The 18,681-nt window shown below is 42.5% G+C and overlaps 1 protein-coding gene across 1 annotated transcript; it reads left to right on the plus strand.

Annotated features, from left to right (window-relative positions):
• Window positions 1-15,421, plus strand: LOC123989547. Its single transcript, XM_046290636.1, has 2 exons — window positions 1-353; window positions 12,229-15,421. The coding sequence occupies exons 1-2, from the start codon at window positions 86-88 to the stop codon at window positions 14,949-14,951; spliced, it is 2,991 nt and encodes a 996-aa protein (XP_046146592.1). The 5' UTR covers window positions 1-85; the 3' UTR covers window positions 14,952-15,421.
• Window positions 15,422-18,681: the final 3,260 nt, after the last annotated feature.

The following is an 18,681-nucleotide window of genomic DNA, read 5'->3' on the forward strand; positions in this document are numbered from 1 at the left end:
GCGAAACACGCACAGCGCACGCTTGTTGGATTCCGCGCCCATAGCCTATATTCGCTCTTTCCTATTCGTGACAGAGGCTGCAAAAATGTCGATCAAGAAAAGTAAAACCGTCGTTTTTGAAAGACGTGCAGGGGATTTAACTGCGTTGTATTGTATGAATGATTGGGTGATTGCAGTGGTGATGGCTATTATTGCCATGATGTCTGTATGGGCCGCACTCATCATATACAGATATATACAGACAGAGAGAGGTAAAATAAGAAGAAAGGTTGACGACACTATTTTGGAAACTGAAAAGGATGAAAATGAGACGACAAACGAAGAAAAAATACTGTCCTGTGTCGAGTCAACAGGTAAATCAACATTTTATTAGTGTTCATTCTTCACTGATCGGTCCTAGGATTGTAATGAAGTCGAATGTAACCCATATGCAGCATAGTTGCTGTCTACGCTTGTTATGTTTTGTGCTATATGAGAGATCCGCCATGATAATGAATCGGAAGCCGAATACAGTCATGTCTACAAACACGTGTGCGCAGGTCTCCTTGAAGCTGTCAGCTGTGAGCGCGCAGGAGGTTGAAAATATAAATTGTTATATCAATGAAGCCCTTTGCTTAAGTGAAAAACAAATATCAGTTGTCTGTAACAAAATTCCCTAGTTTAATTGTTTGTATAATGCTTTATATATTACAGTTGCTATTAGATTTGTTTGCTGGGTTGGGTAGGTTACTTTCTAGTTACCTGTCAGAAATTGTAATCAGTAAAGTAACGTTTGGTTTATACATACTCTAACGTAATTTCATTACTTTCAGTTACTTTTGCATTACTTTCCCCTGAAGGAGGCAGCCAAAAATAATCATAGTGGTCTCTGTATGGGGTCAATTTCACGCCATATGTAATTGAATTCAAAATCAAATAAATCGTGAACATGAAAAATAAAGTTGAGAATGTAAACATAGTTTCGAGGACGGGTGAAATAATGGATGTTGAAATTGAAAGCTAAATGTATAGAATTATAAACAAAAATAAGACATCAAAAGCAAAACCCCCAAAACTTGTAATCAAATCATTTTTAAAGCGAGAGCAAAACTCTATGACAAATGATTAAAATATTTGAAAACGAATGCAAACATCGTTTCCCGTTAAACTTTCCTAGCAATAAATCCTATTGAATACATTTTGCCTACACTCTTGCCTGCATGTACTAGCCAGTTGGTAGAGCATGGCGCTTGTAACGCCAGGGTAGTGGGTTCGATACCGTAGAATTTGCACACATGACTGTAAGTCGCTTTGGATAAAAGCGTCTGCTAAATGGCATATATTATATTATTATTACTACCTTTTGGTTACGCTACTCGTGTCTTGCGAGGTTTGGCATTATATTTCCGTGAAGGGCGGGGTTTAGAGGGAAGCGTAGACGATGAGTCTCCATTGGTCCGCTAGTTTTGGAGTGACAGTTCCATGATCAGCAGAGTTATAGGCTACACTACAGCAAGGACCCGCATGCTGTTCATGATCAGGAAACCTCAGTTGATCTTGTCATTTCAGATAATGTGACGGTAGCCTCACAATATCGGCCACCATTAATTGTATATTTGAGTTATTTATAAAATAAAAGTGATCTATACCTGACAAGTATGTGTGGTTTAAGTTCATTTCCCATCCTTTGTGGGCTCTGCCTGTCAAGCAGCAGAAGGGTACATTTTCCGATGTTCAGTTAGCTGGTAATGTTAACTTTGCTAGCTACTGATAAACTTTGTACAGTTAGCTGGTAATGTTAACTTTGCTAGCTACTGATATAAACTTTGTACAATTAGCTGGTAATGTTAACTTTGCTAGCTACTGCTAAACTTTGTACAGTTAGCTGGTAATGTTTACTTTGCTAGCTACTGGTAGACACTTTGTACTGTTAGCTGGTAATGTTTACTTTGCTAGCTACTGGTAGACACTTTGTACAGCGAGCTGGTAATGTTAACTTTGCTAGCTACTGCTAAACTTTGTACAGTTAGCTGGTAATGTTTACTTTGCTAGCTACTGATAAACTTTGTACAGTTAGCTGGTAATGTTAACTTTGCTAGCTACTGATAAACTTTACAGTTAGCTGGTAATGTTTACTTTGCTAGCTACTGATAAACTTTGTACAGTTAGCTGGTAATGTTTACTTTGCTAGCTACTGATATAAACTTTGTACAGTTAGCTGGTAATGTTTACTTTGCTAGCTACTGATATAAACTTTGTACAGTTAGCTGGTAATGTTAACTTTGCTAGCTACTGATAAACTTTACAGTTAGCTGGTAATGTTAACTTTGCTAGCTACTGATAAACTTTGTACTGTTAGCTGGTAATGTTAACTTTGCTAGCTACTGATATAAACTTTGTACTGTTAGCTGGTAATGTTTACTTTGCTAGCTACTGATAAACTTTGTACAGTTAGCTGGTAATGTTTACTTTGCTAGCTACTGATAAACTTTGTACAGTTAGCTGGTAATGTTTACTTTGCTAGCTACTGATAAACTTTGTACAGTTAGCTGGTAATGTTAACTTTGCTAGCTACTGATAAACTTTACAGTTAGCTGGTAATGTTAACTTTGCTAGCTACTGATATAAACTTTGTTCAGTTAGCTGGTAACTTTGCTAGCTACTGATGTAAACTTTGCAGTTAGCTGGTAATGTTTACTGATGATATAAACTTTGTACAGTTGGCTCAACGTATAGTGGTAGGTAGACCTAATGTACTTTTTATGTAGAACCCATTGAGGGGATCCCAACAACCAATGAAGGTGTAGACCTAGCGAATTTATCTACCATCCCCCTTTTCAACATTTCTTTTTAAGAGTGTTTACGATTGCTGCTGACATACATGATAGGCTACATTGATTGATAGATCACATCAAATTGGCTAGCTAGTTAACAACAGATCACATCAAATTGGCTAGCTAGTTAACAACAGATCACATCAAATTGGCTAGCTAGTTAACAACAGATCACATCAAATTGGCTAGCTAGTTAACAACAGATCACATCAAATTGGCTAGCTAGTTAACAACAGATCACATCAAATTGGCTAGCTAGTTAACAACAGATCACATCAAATTGGCTAGTTAACAACAGATCACATCAAATTGGCTAGCTAATTAACAGATCACATCAAATTGGCTAGCTAATTAACAGATCACATCAAATTGGCTAGCTAGTTAACAACAGATCACATCAAATTGGCTAGCTAGTTAACAACAGATCACATCAAATTGGCTAGTTAATAACAGATCACATCAAATTGGCTAGTTAACAACAGATCACATCAAATTGGCTAGCTAGTTAACAACAGATCACATCAAATTGGCTAGTTAACAACAGATCACATCAAATTGGCTGGCTAGTTAACAACAGATCACATCAAATTGGCTAGTTAACAACAGATCACATCAAATTGGCTAGCTAGTTAACAACAGATCACATCAAATTGGCTAGTTAACAACAGATCACATCAAATTGGCTAGCTAGTTAACAACAGATCACATCAAATTGGCTAGTTAACAACAGATCACATCAAATTGGCTAGTTAACAACAGATCACATCAAATTGGCTAGCTAGTTAACAACAGATCACATCAAATTGGCTAGCTAGTTAACAACAGATCACATCAAATTGGCTAGCTAGTTAACAACAGATCACATCAAATTGGCTAGTTAACAACAGATCACATCAAATTGGCTGGCTAGTTAACAACAGATCACATCAAATTGGCTAGTTAACAACAGATCACATCAAATTGGCTAGTTAACAACAGATCACATCAAATTGGCTAGTTAACAACAGAACACATCAAATTGGCTAGTTAACAACAGAACACATCAAATTGGCTAGTTAACAACAGAACACATCAAATTGGCTAGTTAACAACAGATCACATCAAATTGGCTAGTTAACAACAGATCACATCAAATTGGCTAGTTAACAACAGATCACATCAAATTGGCTAGTTAACAACAGATCACATCAAATTGGCTAGTTAACAACAGATCACATCAAATTGGCTAGTTAACAACAGATCACATCAAATTGGCTAGTTCACAACAGATCACATCAAATTGGCTAGTTCACAACAGATCACATCAAATTGGCTAGTTAACAACAGATCACATCAAATTGGCTAGCTAGTTAACAACAGATCACATCAAATTGGCTAGTTAACAACAGATCACATCAAATTGGCTGGCTAGTTAACAACAGATCACATCAAATTGGCTAGTTAACAACAGATCACATCAAATTGGCTAGTTAACAACAGATCACATCAAATTGGCTAGTTAACAACAGATCACATCAAATTGGCTAGCTAGTTAACAACAGATCACATCAAATTGGCTAGTTAACAACAGATCACATCAAATTGGCTAGCTAGTTAACAACAGATCACATCAAATTGGCTAGTTAACAACAGCTAGTTAACAACAGATCACATCAAATTGGCTAGCTAGTTAACAACAGATCACATCAAATTGGCTAGCTAGTTAACAACAGATCACATCAAATTGGCTAGCTAGTTAACAACAGATCACATCAAATTGGCTAGCTAGTTAACAACAGATCACATCAAATTGGCTAGCTAGTTAACAACAGATCACATCAAATTGGCTAGCTAGTTAACAACAGATCACATCAAATTGGCTAGCTAGTTAACAACAGATCACATCAAATTGGCTAGCTAGTTAACAACAGATCACATCAAATTGGCTAGTTAACAACAGATCACATCAAATTGGCTAGTTAACAACAGATCACATCAAATTGGCTAGTTAACAACAGATCACATCAAATGATCACATCAAATTGGCTAGTTAACAACAGATCACATCAAATTGGCTAGTTAACAACAGATCACATCAAATTGGCTCAAAGCTTAACAACAGATCACATCAAATTGGCTAGTTAACAACAGATCACATCAAATTGGCTAGTTAACAACAGATCACATCAAATTGGCTAGTTAACAACAGATCACATCAAATTGGCTAGTTAACAACAGATCACATCAAATTGGCTAGTTAACAACAGATCACATCAAATTGGCTAGCTAGTTAACAACAGATCACATCAAATTGGCTAGCTGTTAACAACAGATCACATCAAAGCTAGTTAACAACAGATCACATCAAATTGGCTAGCTAGTTAACAACAGATCACATCAAATTGGCTCAAAGCTAGTTAACAACAGATCACATCAAATTGCTAGCTAGTTAACAACAGATCACATCAAATTGGCTAGCTAGTTAACAACAGATCACATCAAATTGGCTAGTTAACAACAGATCACATCAAATTGGCTAGTTAACAACAGATCACATCAAATTGGCTAGCTAGTTAACAACAGATCACATCAAATTGGGCTAGTTAACAACAGATCACATCAAATTGGCTAGTTAACAACAGATCACATCAAATTGGGCTAGTTAACAACAGATCACATCAAATTGGCTAGTTAACAACAGATCACATCAAATTGGCTAGCTAGTTAACAACAGATCACATCAAATTGGCTAGCTAGTTAACAACAGATCACATCAAATTTAGCTAGTTAACAACAGATCACATCAAATTGGCTAGTTAACAACAGATCACATCAAATTGGCTAGTTAACAACAGATCACATCAAATTGGCTAGTTAACGACAGATCACATCAAATAGGCTAGTTAACAACAGATCACATCAAATTGGCTAGTTAACAACAGATCACATCAAATAGGCTAGTTAACAACAGATCACATCAAATTGGCTAGTTAACAACAGATCACATCAAATTGGGCTAGTTAACAACAGATCACATCAAATTGGCTAGCTAGTTAACAACAGATCACATCAAATTGGCTAGCTAGTTAACAACAGAATCACATCAAATTGGCTAGTTAACAACAGAACACATCAAATTGGCTAGTTAACAACAGATCACATCAAATTGGCTAGTTAACAACAGATCACATCAAATTGGCTAGCTAACGACAGATTCAAAACAACAGATCACATCAAATTGGCTAGATCACATCAAATTGGCTTAACAACAGATCACATCAAATTGGCTAGCTAGTTAACAACAGATCACATCAAATTGGCTAGTTAACAACAGATCACATCAAATTGGCTAGTTAACAACAGATCACATCAAATTGGCTAGTTAACAACAGATCACATCAAATTGGCTAGTTAACAACAGATCACATCAAATTGGCTAGTTAACAACAGATCACATCAAATTGGCTAGTTAACAACAGAACACATCAAATTGGCTAGTTAACAACAGATCACATCAAATTGGCTAGTTAACAACAGATCACATCAAATAGGCTAGTTAACAACAGATCACATCAAATAGGCTAGTTAACAACAGATCACATCAAATTGGCTAGCTAGTTAACAACAGATCACATCAAATTGGCTAGCTAGTTAACAACAGAACACATCAAATTGGCTAGCTAGTTAACAACAGAACACATCAAATTGGCTAGCTAACAACAGATCACATCAAATAGGCTAGTTAACAACAGATCACATCAAATAGGCTAGTTAACAACAGATCACATCAAATAGGCTAGTTAACAACAGATCACATCAAATTGGCTAGTTAACAACAGATCACATCAAATTGGCTAGCTAACAACAGATCACATCAAATTGGCTAGCTAGTTAACAACAGATCACATCAAATTGGCTAGTTAACAACAGATCACATCAAATTGGCTAGTTAACAACAGATCACATCAAATTGGCTAGCTAGTTAACTCAGAGCCTACCTTCTATTGACCCTGTTGACTCATCAGTAGGAAAGACCTGACCCTCAGAGCCTACCTTCTATTGACCCTGTTGACTCATCAGTAGGAAAGACCTGACCCTCAGAGCCTACCTTCTATTGACCCTGTTGACTCATCAGTAGGAAAGACCTGACCCTCAGAGCCTACCTTCTATTGACCCTGTTGACTCATCAGTAGGAAAGACCTGACCCTCAGAGCCTACATTCTGTTGACCCTGTTGACTCATCAGTAGGAAAGACCTGACCCTCAGAGCCTACCTTCTGTTGACCCTGTTGACTCATCAGTAGGAAAGACCTGACCCTCAGAGCCTACCTTCTGTTGACCCTGTTGACTCATCAGTAGGAAAGACCTGACCCTCAGAGCCTACCTTCTATTGACCCTGTTGACTCATCAGTAGGAAAGACCTGACCCTCAGAGCCTACCTTCTATTGACCCTGTTGACACATCAGTAGTAAAGATTTGTTTCTCTTTTGGTCCATTCAACAACAGAGCGAAAGAAAACTGTGGCAAGACATCAGTAGGTTTATAATTGAACGCATTTATGAAGATTTTACACTATTGTGGAGAGATGTACTGTTTGGATTCTTTACATACAAATGTTTCATCTTATTTCTATTGTATGTAATTCATTTCATTATTCTTTTGGCCAAATTTCATATACACAAATGTAAATTTACAAACAGAAAATCATTTTCGTACCCTACAAAAATAAATGTAACTTTATTTTAAGACGGTTAAATGCTCTACCAACAAAAAACGCTGTTAGAATTGTAAGTATATGTATATCCCTTAAGGTCCTTGTGTAATTGTAATGTGATATTGTACCCCCTAGCCCCTCCCCCAGCCCCGCCCCTAGCTCGATTGTCCATTGTTTGTAATCTATGTATGCTTGTGTTCCCTCATGTGCTTTATGTATTGATTTGTTGTTAATAAAAATAAGACACATGTTGTTTGCTTAGCTAGCTAGCTACATCAAAATGGATATGCTACCTTCACATATCTGAAATTACATTTACATTACATTTAAGTAATTTAGCAGACACTCTTATCCAGAGCGACTTACAAATTGGTGCATTCACCTTATGACATCCAGTGGAACAGTCACTTTACAATAGTGCATCTAAATCTTAAAGGGGGGGTGAGAGGGATTACTTATCCTATCCTAGGTATTCCTTAAAGAGGTGGGGTTTCAGGTGTCTCCGGAAGGTGGTGATTGACTCCGCTGTCCTGGCGTCGTGAGGGAGTTTGTTCCACCATTGGGGGGCCAGAGCAGCGAACAGTTTTGACTGGGCTGAGCGGGAGCTGTACTTCCTCAGTGGTAGGGAGGCGAGCAGGCCAGAGGTGGATGAACGCAGTGCCCTTGTTTGGGTGTAGGGCCTGATCAGAGCCTGGAGGTACTGAGGTGCCGTTCCCCTCACAGCTCCGTAGGCAAGGACCATGGTCTTGTAGTGGATGCGAGCTTCAACTGGAAGCCAGTGGAGAGAGCGGAGGAGCGGGGTGACGTGAGAGAACTTGGGAAGGTTGAACACCAGACGGGCTGCGGCGTTCTGGATGAGTTGTAGGGGTTTAATGGCACAGGCAGGGAGCCCAGCCAACAGCGAGTTGCAGTAATCCAGACGGGAGATGACAAGTGCCTGGATTAGGACCTGCGCCGCTTCCTGTGTGAGGCAGGGTCGTACTCTGCGGATGTTGTAGAGCATGAACCTACAGGAACGGGCCACCGCCTTGATGTTAGTTGAGAATGACAGGGTGTTGTCCAGGATCACGCCAAGGTTCTTAGCGCTCTGGGAGGAGGACACAATGGAGTTGTCAACCGTGATGGCGAGATCATGGAACGGGCAGTCCTTCCCCGGGAGGAAGAGCAGCTCCGTCTTGCCGAGGTTCAGCTTGAGGTGGTGATCCGTCATCCACACTGATATGTCTGCCAGACATGCAGAGATGCGATTCGCCACCTGGTCATCAGAAGGGGGAAAGGAGAAGATTAATTGTGTGTCGTCTGCATAGCAATGATAGGAGAGACCATGTGAGGTTATGACAGAGCCAAGTGACTTGGTGTATAGCGAGAATAGGAGAGGGCCTAGAACAGAGCCCTGGGGACACCAGTGGTGAGAGCGCGTGGTGAGGAGACAGATTCTCGCCACGCCACCTGGTAGGAGCGACCTGTCAGGTAGGACGCAATCCAAGCGTGGGCCGCGCCGGAGATGCTCAACTCGGAGAGGGTGGAGAGGAGGATCTGATGGTTCACAGTATCGAAGGCAGCCGATAGATCTAGAAGGATGAGAGCAGAGAGAGAGAGAGTTAGCTTTAGCAGTGCGGAGCGCCTCCGTGATACAGAGGAGAGCAGTCTCAGTTGAATGACTAGTCTTGAAACCTGACTGATTTGGATCAAGAAGGTCATTCAGAGAGATAGCGGGAGAGCTGGCCAAGGACGGCACGTTCAAGAGTTTTGGAGAGAAAAGAAAGAAGGGATACTGGTCTGTAGTTGTTGACATCGGAGGGATTCGAGTGTAGGTTTTTTCAGAAGGGGTGCAACTCTCGCTCTCTTGAAGACGGAAGGGACGTAGCCAGCGGTCAGGGATGAGTTGATGAGCGAGGTGAGGTAAGGGAGAAGGTCTCCGGAAATGGTCTGGAGAAGAGAGGAGGGGATAGGGTCAAGCGGGCAGGTTGTTGGGCGGCCGGCCGTCACAAGACGCGAGATTTCATCTGGAGAGAGAGGGGAGAAAGAGGTCAGAGCACAGGGTAGGGCAGTGTGAGCAGAACCAGTGGTGTCGTTTGACTTAGCAAACGAGGATCGGATGTCGTCGACCTTCTTTTCAAAATGGTTGACGAAGTCATCTGCAGAGAGGGAGGAGGGGATTCAGGAGGGAGGAGAAGGTGGCAAAGAGCTTCCTAGGGTTAGAGGCAGATGCTTGGAATTTAGAGTGGTAGAAAGTGGCTTTAGCAGCAGAGACAGAGGAGGAAAATGTAGAGAGGAGGGAGTGAAAGGATGCCAGGTCCACGGGGAGGCGAGTTTTCCACCATTTCCGCTCGGCTGCCCGGAGCCCTGTTCTGTGAGCTCGCAATGAGTCATCGAGCCACGGAGCGGGAGGGGAGGACCGAGCCGGCCTGGAGGATAGGGGACATAGAGAGTCAAAGAATGCAGAGAGGGAGGAGAGGAGGGTTAAGGAGGCAGAATCAGGAGATAGGTTGGAGAAGGTTTGAGCAGAGGGAAGAGATGATAGGATGGAAGAGGAGAGAGTAGCGGGGGAGAGAGAGCGAAGGTTGGGACGGCACGATACCATCCGAGTAGGGGCAGTGTGGGAGGTGTTGGATGAGAGCGAGAGGGAAAAGGATACAAGGTAGTGGTCGGAGACTTGGAGGGGAGTTGCAATGAGGTTAGTGGAAGAACAGCATCTAGTAAAGATGAGGTCGAGCGTATTGCCTGCCTTGTGAGTAGGGGGGAAGGTGAGAGGGTGAGGTCAAAAGAGGAGAGGAGTGGAAAGAAGGAGGCAGAGAGGAATGAGTCAAAGGTAGACGTGGGGAGGTTAAAGTCGCCCAGAACTGTGAGAGGTGAGCCGTCCTCAGGAAAGGAGCTTATCAAGGCATCAAGCTCATTGATGAACTCTCCGAGGGAACCTGGAGGGTGATAAATGATAAGGATGTTAAGCTTGAAAGTGCTGGTAACTGTGACAGCATGGAATTCAAAGGAGGCGATAGACAGATGGGTAAGGGGAGAAAGAGAGAATGACCACTTGGGAGAGATGAGGATCCCGGTGCCACCACCCCGCTGACCAGAAGCTCTCGGGGTGTGCGAGAACACGTGGGCGGACAAAGAGAGAGCAGTAGGAGTAGCAGTGTTGTCTGTGGTGATCCATGTTTCCGTCAGTGCCAAAAAGTCGAGGGACTGGAGGGAGGCATAGGCTGAGATGAACTCTGCCTTGTTGGCCGCAGATCGGCAGTTCCAGAGGCTACGGGAGACCTGGAACTCCACGTGGGTCGTGCGCGCTGGGGCCACCAGATTAGGGTGGCCGCGGCCACGCGGTGTGGAGCGTTTGTATGGTCTGTGCAGAGAGGAGAGAACAGGGATAGACAGACACATAGTTGACAGGCTACAGAAGAGGCTACGCTAATGCAAAGGAGATTGGAATGACAAGTGGACTACACGTCTCGAATGTTCAGAAAGTTAAGCTTACGTAGCAAGAATCTTATTGACTAAAATGATTAAAATGATACAGTACTGCTGAAGGAGGCTAGCTGGCAGTGGCTGCGTTGTTGACACTATGCTAATCAAGTCGTTCCGTTGAGTGTAATAGTTTCTTCAGTGCTGCTATTCGGGGGCTAGCTGGCTAGCTAGCAGTGTTGATTACATTACGTTGCATTAAAAGAATGACAATAGCTGGCTAGCTAACCTAGAAAATCGCTCTAGACTACACAATTATCTTTGATACAAAGACGGCTATGTAGCTAGCTACGATCAAACAAATATAATAATAATATAATAAATAAATAAACAAATCAAACCGTTGTACTGTAATGAAATGAAATGAAAATGTGATACTACCTGTGAATGCGACCGGGTTGTTGAGTTCTATTCAGAAGACGTTGGCTAGCTGTTGGCTAGCTAGCAGAGTCTCCTACGTTAAGGACGACAAATAGCTGGCTAGCTAACCTCGGTAAATTAAGATAATCACTCTAAGACTACACACTCTAAACTACACAATTATCTTGGATACGAAGACAGCAAAGACAGCTATGTAGCTAGCTAACACTACACTAATCAAGTCGTTCAGTTGAGTGTAATAGTTTCTACAGTGCAGCTAATCGGTGGACGTTAGCTAGCTGGCTAGCTGCTGGGCAGAGCAGTGAAGACTACGTTAGGACGGCGAAATACGATAATTACGCAATTATCTTTGATACAAAGACGGCTATGTAGCTAGCTAAGAAGAAATTGCTAAGATTAGACAAATCAAACCGTTGTGCTATAATGAAATGTAATGAAATGTAATGAAAAAGTTATACTACCTGCGGAGCGAAGTGCCGATGCGACCGCTCGCTCCAACCCGGAAGTTGTGTGGTCAATTGGTGTTTACTGATCACGAAAAGCATGCAGTTACTGTATAACTCTGATGATAAGAGCTAAATGTGGAATAATCTGAAATGTGTAGTTCTCACAAGGCTCTTAAAGAGGTGACGATATTAAAACTAATTAGTTTGAACATTTATTTAACCATCTCTTGAAAACGGCACATAGTTGTCAATGGTTTTAGCGGAGCTGGAGGTCTCCTTGCCCCCCAGCAGCCAAATTGAAAGCTCTGCACCGTATTGTGAGGTTTTATTGATAACAACCTATTCATTCCAATTAGACTGGTTTGGAACTTTGAGGGTTTATGACATGGCCCGTCCAGTCATTTAATAGGATCTCCAATGTGCTTATTTTCCAGAGGAGGGTGAAGAAGAGACACTGGAGAGCTGGGATGGAGAGGAATGGAGGAGAGAGCCAATGGAATGGATTCCAACAACCAGTGAGAATGTAGAACCCTTTGAGGAGACCCCAACAATACCCAATGAGGATGTAGAACCCTTTGAGGGGATCCCAGCCACCATTGAGGATGTAGAACCCATTGAGGGGATCTCAGCAACAACCAATGAGGATATAGAACCCATTGAGGGGATACCAACAACCAATGAAGGTGTAGAACCCATTGAGGGGATCCCAACAACCAATGAGGGTGTAGAATCCATTGAGGGGATCCCAACAACCAATGAGGGTATAGAACCCATTGAGGGGATCCCAACAACCAATGAGGGTGTAGAACACATTGAGTCGATCCCAACAACCAATGAGGGTGTAGAACACATTGAGGGGATCCCAACAACCAATGAGGGTGTAGAACACATTAAGGGGATCCCGACAATAACCATTGATGAGATAGAACCCATTACAAGGATTCGAACAACAACCAATGAAGATTTGGAACCCATTAAACAGATCCGAGCACGGACCAATGAGGATCTACAACCCATTAGACGCATCCGAACACTAACCAATGAGGATCTAGAACCAATTAGACGGAACCGAACAGCAACCAATGAGGATCTACAACCCATTAGACGCATCCGAACACTAACCAATGAGGATCTAGAACCAATTAGACGGAACCGAACAGCAACCAATGAGGATCTACAACCCATTAGACGCATCCGAACAACAACCAATGAGAGCGATGGTCCTTACACGTGGGAGTCGTATGCTGAGTGGCAGATCGTTGAGGAGTTTCACCTCGGCTCTCAACCTCAAGAGCACTGTGAAGGCACATGTCAGCACTATGACGGTTTATGTCAGGTCTGTGGAGGCTTGTGTCATTGCAGTGAATGCTTATGTCAGTTCTACGAAGGCTTGTGTCAGGACGACGCCGAGTCCCAGACTGACCCTACCGTGGGTCAAGAGGAGCAGGCTTCTACCAGTCACTATTCCCTCAGTGACATAAACTATCAATCTGGACAGGAGAAGGATACAGATGTGTATAACCAGGACGAGGAGGATTTGAAGGAAGTTGAACTGAGTGATGATTGTCAATGTGAGAGCACAGAGGAGGAGTCCGAGGTAAACCATCCACATGCCTTTGCCATCAAGCCTCAGAGAGATCTGGAAGAGCTCAATGAAAATCTCCCTGACATGATATTGACTGCCTCTGACCTTCAAGAACCTGACCGTGCGTGTTATACAGAGATACAGGAAGTACAATACACAGATGATGACATGACCAGCCATGTTGTCTTATCCAACGAAGAGAGGCCGGAGATGACATTGACTGACACTGAACATGTGTCGGATAAAGAACGAGAGGAAGTAGAATATCCGGATGATGATAGACACAGCCATGTTGCTTTTGCCAAAGTCCAGGAAAGTGAAAATCTACCTGAGATGAAATTGACTGAAACTGACCGGATAGAACCGGAACATGTGTATGAGGTGGAGAGAGAGGAAGTAGAATATCCAGATGAGGTAATGACTGAAGGTCCAGAACATCCCAGTAAAAACATCCCAGAGATATTGAGTGACACTGACCTCCAAGAACCTGGCAATTTATGTGAAGAAGAAACACAGGAAGTAGAATGTACAAGTGATAATATGGACAGCCAGGTTGCCTTTGTCAGCGACACTCAGGAACCAGAACATCCCAATGAATATCTACCTGACATGATATTGACTGACGCTAAGACTAAAGAACTTGACCATGTGTGTGATTCAGAGATACAGGAAGTGGAATACCCAGGTGCTGACATGACCAGCCATGTGCCGTCAGTCTCTGACAGGACAGTGGAAGACGATATGAAAGAAGCTATGGTAGAGGATCTTGACATGGAAGCTATGGTAGAGGATCTTTGGAGGAAGGACTGTCTACTTCATGACTATGTCATTGACGAGTTGAGGCAGCCAACCGATGTTAGAGACACACGTGTGGCTGAGAGGAAAGGAGACATCGTTGATGATAACAGCAAGGACACGCGTGTAGAGGAGGAGAAGAAAAGACAGAGTGATGATACACGGATAGAGGAGAGTTATGAGAAAGTAGAAATTAACATAATGGAAGCCACGATGGACTATAATGAATGGATGACAGCCAGTGCCACAGAGGACAACAGTGACTCCCCATGGGTGAGGATAAGCCACTCGTCCATCGAATGCTCTTCTGCTGAGGCGGAGCATCATCCCACAGAAACACATCACAATTCAGATGATCCAACGGTGGCTGACGCAACCGCATTCAAGGAGGTCAAAGAAACAGCAACCAAACCTGTATCACCAGATGGAGACCTGCGTAGGAATAAGAAGATGGCGCCTGTGCTTCCTATCAAACCCAAGACTGTACGGGTGAGGTTCCGTGTCCACTACCGTACCCAGTCTCCCTGGCAGGAGCTGGCTGTGACAGGGAACCAGCAGGAGCTGGGGAGCTGGACGGGCTTCGTTCCACTGGAGAGAGCCCAGGACGGGTTCTGGGCCAGCTGGGTCGTCCTCCCTGCGGAGAAGCAGGTGGAATGGAAGTTGGTGCTGGTGGAAGATGGAGAGATCCTACGCTGGGAGGAGGGTGGTAATAGACACCTGGAGACAGGTTGGGGTGGTGGAGAGGTGTATCTCAACAAGTGGTGGGGCAGCCTCTGAGTGACAGGTTCCTACTGGGCACCAACTGGTTGGAACAACACCGTTCTTCACAAAAAATATATATCAATGTGATGACGTTGAATCGATGTGGAAAAATAATTTGATTTGCAGAAAACATAAAGTAATTTTGAAATTTTTTATATTTTCTTACCCAATTGTTAACCGAAATCCTATAACAAACACAGTTTGCATGTTTGGGGATTTGAAAACTAGACGTTGAAATGACACCTGTGCCCAGTGGGGCAGCCTCTCTATGCCCCAGTGATAGGGAGGGAATGGCACTACAATTCCCATTTCCATACTAGCATACTACTTAGAATGCATAGCCATTTTACATTTTAACATTTTACTGGCACTAGGGGTCATATGTGTGTGTGTGTGTGTGTGTGTGTGTGTGTGTGTGTGTGTGTGTGTGTGTGTGTGTGTGTGTGTGTGTGTGTGTGTGTGTGTGTGTGTGTGTGTGTGTGTGTGTGTGTGTGTGTGTGTGTGTGTGTGTGTGTGTGTGTGTGTGTGTGTGTGTGTGTGTGTATATATACAGTGGGGAGAACAAGTATTTGATACACTGCCGATTTAGCAGGTTTTCCAACTTACAAAGCATGTAGAGGACTGTAATTTTCATCATAGGTACACTTCAACTGTGAGAGACTGAATCTAAAACAAAAATCCTGAAAATCACATTGTATGATCTTTAAGTTATTAATTTGCATTTTATTGCATGACATAAGTATTTGATACATCAGAAAAGCAGAACTTAATATTTGGTACAGAAACCTTTGTTTGCAATTACAGAGATCATATATTTCCTGTAGTTCTTGACCAGGTTTGCACACACTGCAGCAGGGATTTTGGCCCACTCCTCCATACAGACCTTCAGGTTTTGGGGCTGTCGCTGTGGAATACGGACTTTCAGCTCCCTCCAAAGATTTTCTATTGGGTTCTATTGGCTAGGCCACTCCAGGACCTTGAGATGCTTCTTACGGAGCCACTCCTTAGTTGCCCTGGCTGTGTGTTTTGGGTCGTTGTCATGCTGGAAGACCCAGCTACGACCCATCTTCAATGCTCTTACTGAGGGAAGGAGGTTGTTGACCAAGATCTCACGATACATGGCCCCATCCATCCTCCCCTCAATACGGTGCAGTCGTCTTGTCCCCTTTGCAGAAAAGCATCCCCAAAGAATGATGTTTCCACCTCCATGCTTCACGGTTGGGATGGTGTTCTTGGGGTTGTACTTATCCTTCTTCTTCCTCCAAACATGGCGAGTGGAGTTTAGACCAAAAATCTCTATTTTTGTCTCATTAGACCACATGACCTTCTCCCATTCCTCCTCTGGATCATCCAGATGGTCATTGGCAAACTTCAGACGGGCCTGGACATGCGCCTTGCGTGCGCTGCAGGATTTTAATCCATGACGGCGTAGTGTGTTACTAATGGTTTTCTTTGAGACTGTGGTCCCAGCTCTCTTCAGGTCATTGACCAGGTCCTGACGTGTAGTTTTGGGCTGATCCCTCACCTTCCTCATGATCATTGATGCCCCACGAGGTGAGATCTTGCATGGACCCCCAGACCGAGGGTGATTGACCGTCATCTTGAACTTCTTCCATTTTCTAATAATTGCGCCAACAGTTGTTGCCTTCTCACCAAGCTGCTTGCCTATTGTCCTGTAGCCCATCCCAGCCTTGTGCAGGTCTACAATTTTATCCCTGATGTCCTTACACAGCTCTCTGGTCTTGGCCATTGTGGAGAGGTTGGAGTCTGTTTGATTGAGTGTGTGGACAGGTGTCTTTTATTCAGGTAACGAGTTCAAACAGGTGCAGTTAATACAGCTAATGAGTGGAGAACAGGAGGGCTTCTTAAAGAAAAACTAACAGGTCTATGAGAGCCAGATTTCTTACTGGTTGATAGGTGATCAAATACTTATGTCATGCAATAAAATGCAAATTAATTACTTAAAAATAATACAATGTGATTTTCTGGATTTTTGTTTTAGATTCCGTCTCTCACAGTTGAAGTGTACCTATGATAAAGATTACAGACCTCTACATGCTTTGTAAGTAGAAAACACTGCCAAATCGGCAGTGTATCAAATACTTGTTCTCCCCACTGTAAATGTGTGTGTGTGTATGTATGTGTGTGTGTATGAGAGAGAGAAGGGACTGACTAGGGGTCCTACATAGAGACACACTGTATATAGAGAGAGGAGACTGACTAGGAGTACTACATAGAGACATACTGTATATAGAGAGGGGACTGACTAGGAGACCTACATAGATATATATATATATAGAGAGAGAGAGAGAGAGAGAGAGAGAGAGAGAGAGAGAGAGAGAGAGTGAGAGGGGTCTGACTATGGATCCTGCATAAATATATATATATATATAGAGAGAGAGAGAGTGAGAGGGGTCTGACTAGGGATCCTGCATAAATATATATATAGAGAGAGAGAGAGAGAGAGAGAGAGAGAGAGAGAGAGAGAGAGAGAGAGAGAGAGAGAGAGAGAGAGAGAGAGAGAGAGAGAGAGAGAGAGAGAGAGAGAGAGAGAGAGAGAGAGAGAGAGAGAGAGAGAGAGAGAGAGAGAGGGGACTGTAAAAGCACAAGTGTACACTTGGACAGAGCATAGGGACACGACAATGTATAATATAATGTCTACGTACCATCAACATACTGTCTATATACTGTCTATGTACTGGCCACATACTGTCCATGTACTGTCCACGTACTGTCCATGTACTGTCCATGTACTGTCTATATACTGTCTATATACTGTCCACATACTGTCCATGTACTGTCTGTATACTGTCTATATACTGTCCATGTACTGTCTATATACTGTCCATGTACCGTACACATACTGTCTACATACTGTCTACATACTGTCTATGTACTGTCTATATATTGTCCATGTACCGTCCATATACGGTCTATTTACTGTCTATATACTGTCCACATACTGTCCACGTACTGTCTATATACTGTCCACGTACTGTCCACGTACTGTCTATATACTGTCCACGTACTGTCTATATACTGTCTATATACTGTCCACATACTGTCCATGTACTGTCCATGTACTGTCTATATACTGTCTATATACTGTCCACATACTGTCCATGTACTGTCTGTATACTGTCTATATACTGTCCATGTACTGTCTATATACTGTCCATGTACCGTACACATACTGTCTACATACTGTCTACATACTGTCTATGTACTGTCTATATATTGTCCATGTACCGTCCATATACGGTCTATTTACTGTCTATATACTGTCCACATACTGTCCACGTACTGTCTATATACTGTCCACGTACTGTCTATATACTGTCCATGTACTGTCTATATACCATCTATATACTGTCTATATACTGTCTATGTACTGTCTATGTACTGTCTATGTACTGTCTATGTACTGTCTATATACTGTCTATATACTGTCCATGTACTGTCTATATACCGTCTATATACTGTCCATGTACTGTCTATATACTGTCTATATACTGTCCACATACTGTCCACATACTGTCCATATTCTGTCCATGTACTGTCTATATACTGTCCATGTACCGTACACATACTGTCTACATACTGTCCACGTACTGTCTATATACTGTCTATATACTGTCCACGTACTGTCTATATACTGTCTATATACTGTCTACGTACTGTCTATATACTGTCCATGTACCGTACACATACTGTCTACATACTGTCTACATACTGTCTATATACT

The sequence above is a fragment of the Oncorhynchus gorbuscha genome, linkage group LG11 (genome assembly GCF_021184085.1).
Source record: "Oncorhynchus gorbuscha isolate QuinsamMale2020 ecotype Even-year linkage group LG11, OgorEven_v1.0, whole genome shotgun sequence".
Classification (NCBI taxonomy): Eukaryota; Metazoa; Chordata; class Actinopteri; order Salmoniformes; family Salmonidae; genus Oncorhynchus; species Oncorhynchus gorbuscha.

Bases quoted from the DNA above. Each gene is read 5' to 3' on its own strand.
- LOC123989547 (XM_046290636.1), top strand. From the start codon at position 86: ATGTCGATCAAGAAAAGTAAAACCGTCGTTTTTGAAAGACGTGCAGGG. The intron at 354-12,228 runs GTAAATCAACAT...CTTATTTTCCAG, and splicing joins GTCCTGTGTCGAGTCAACAG to AGGAGGGTGAAGAAGAGACA.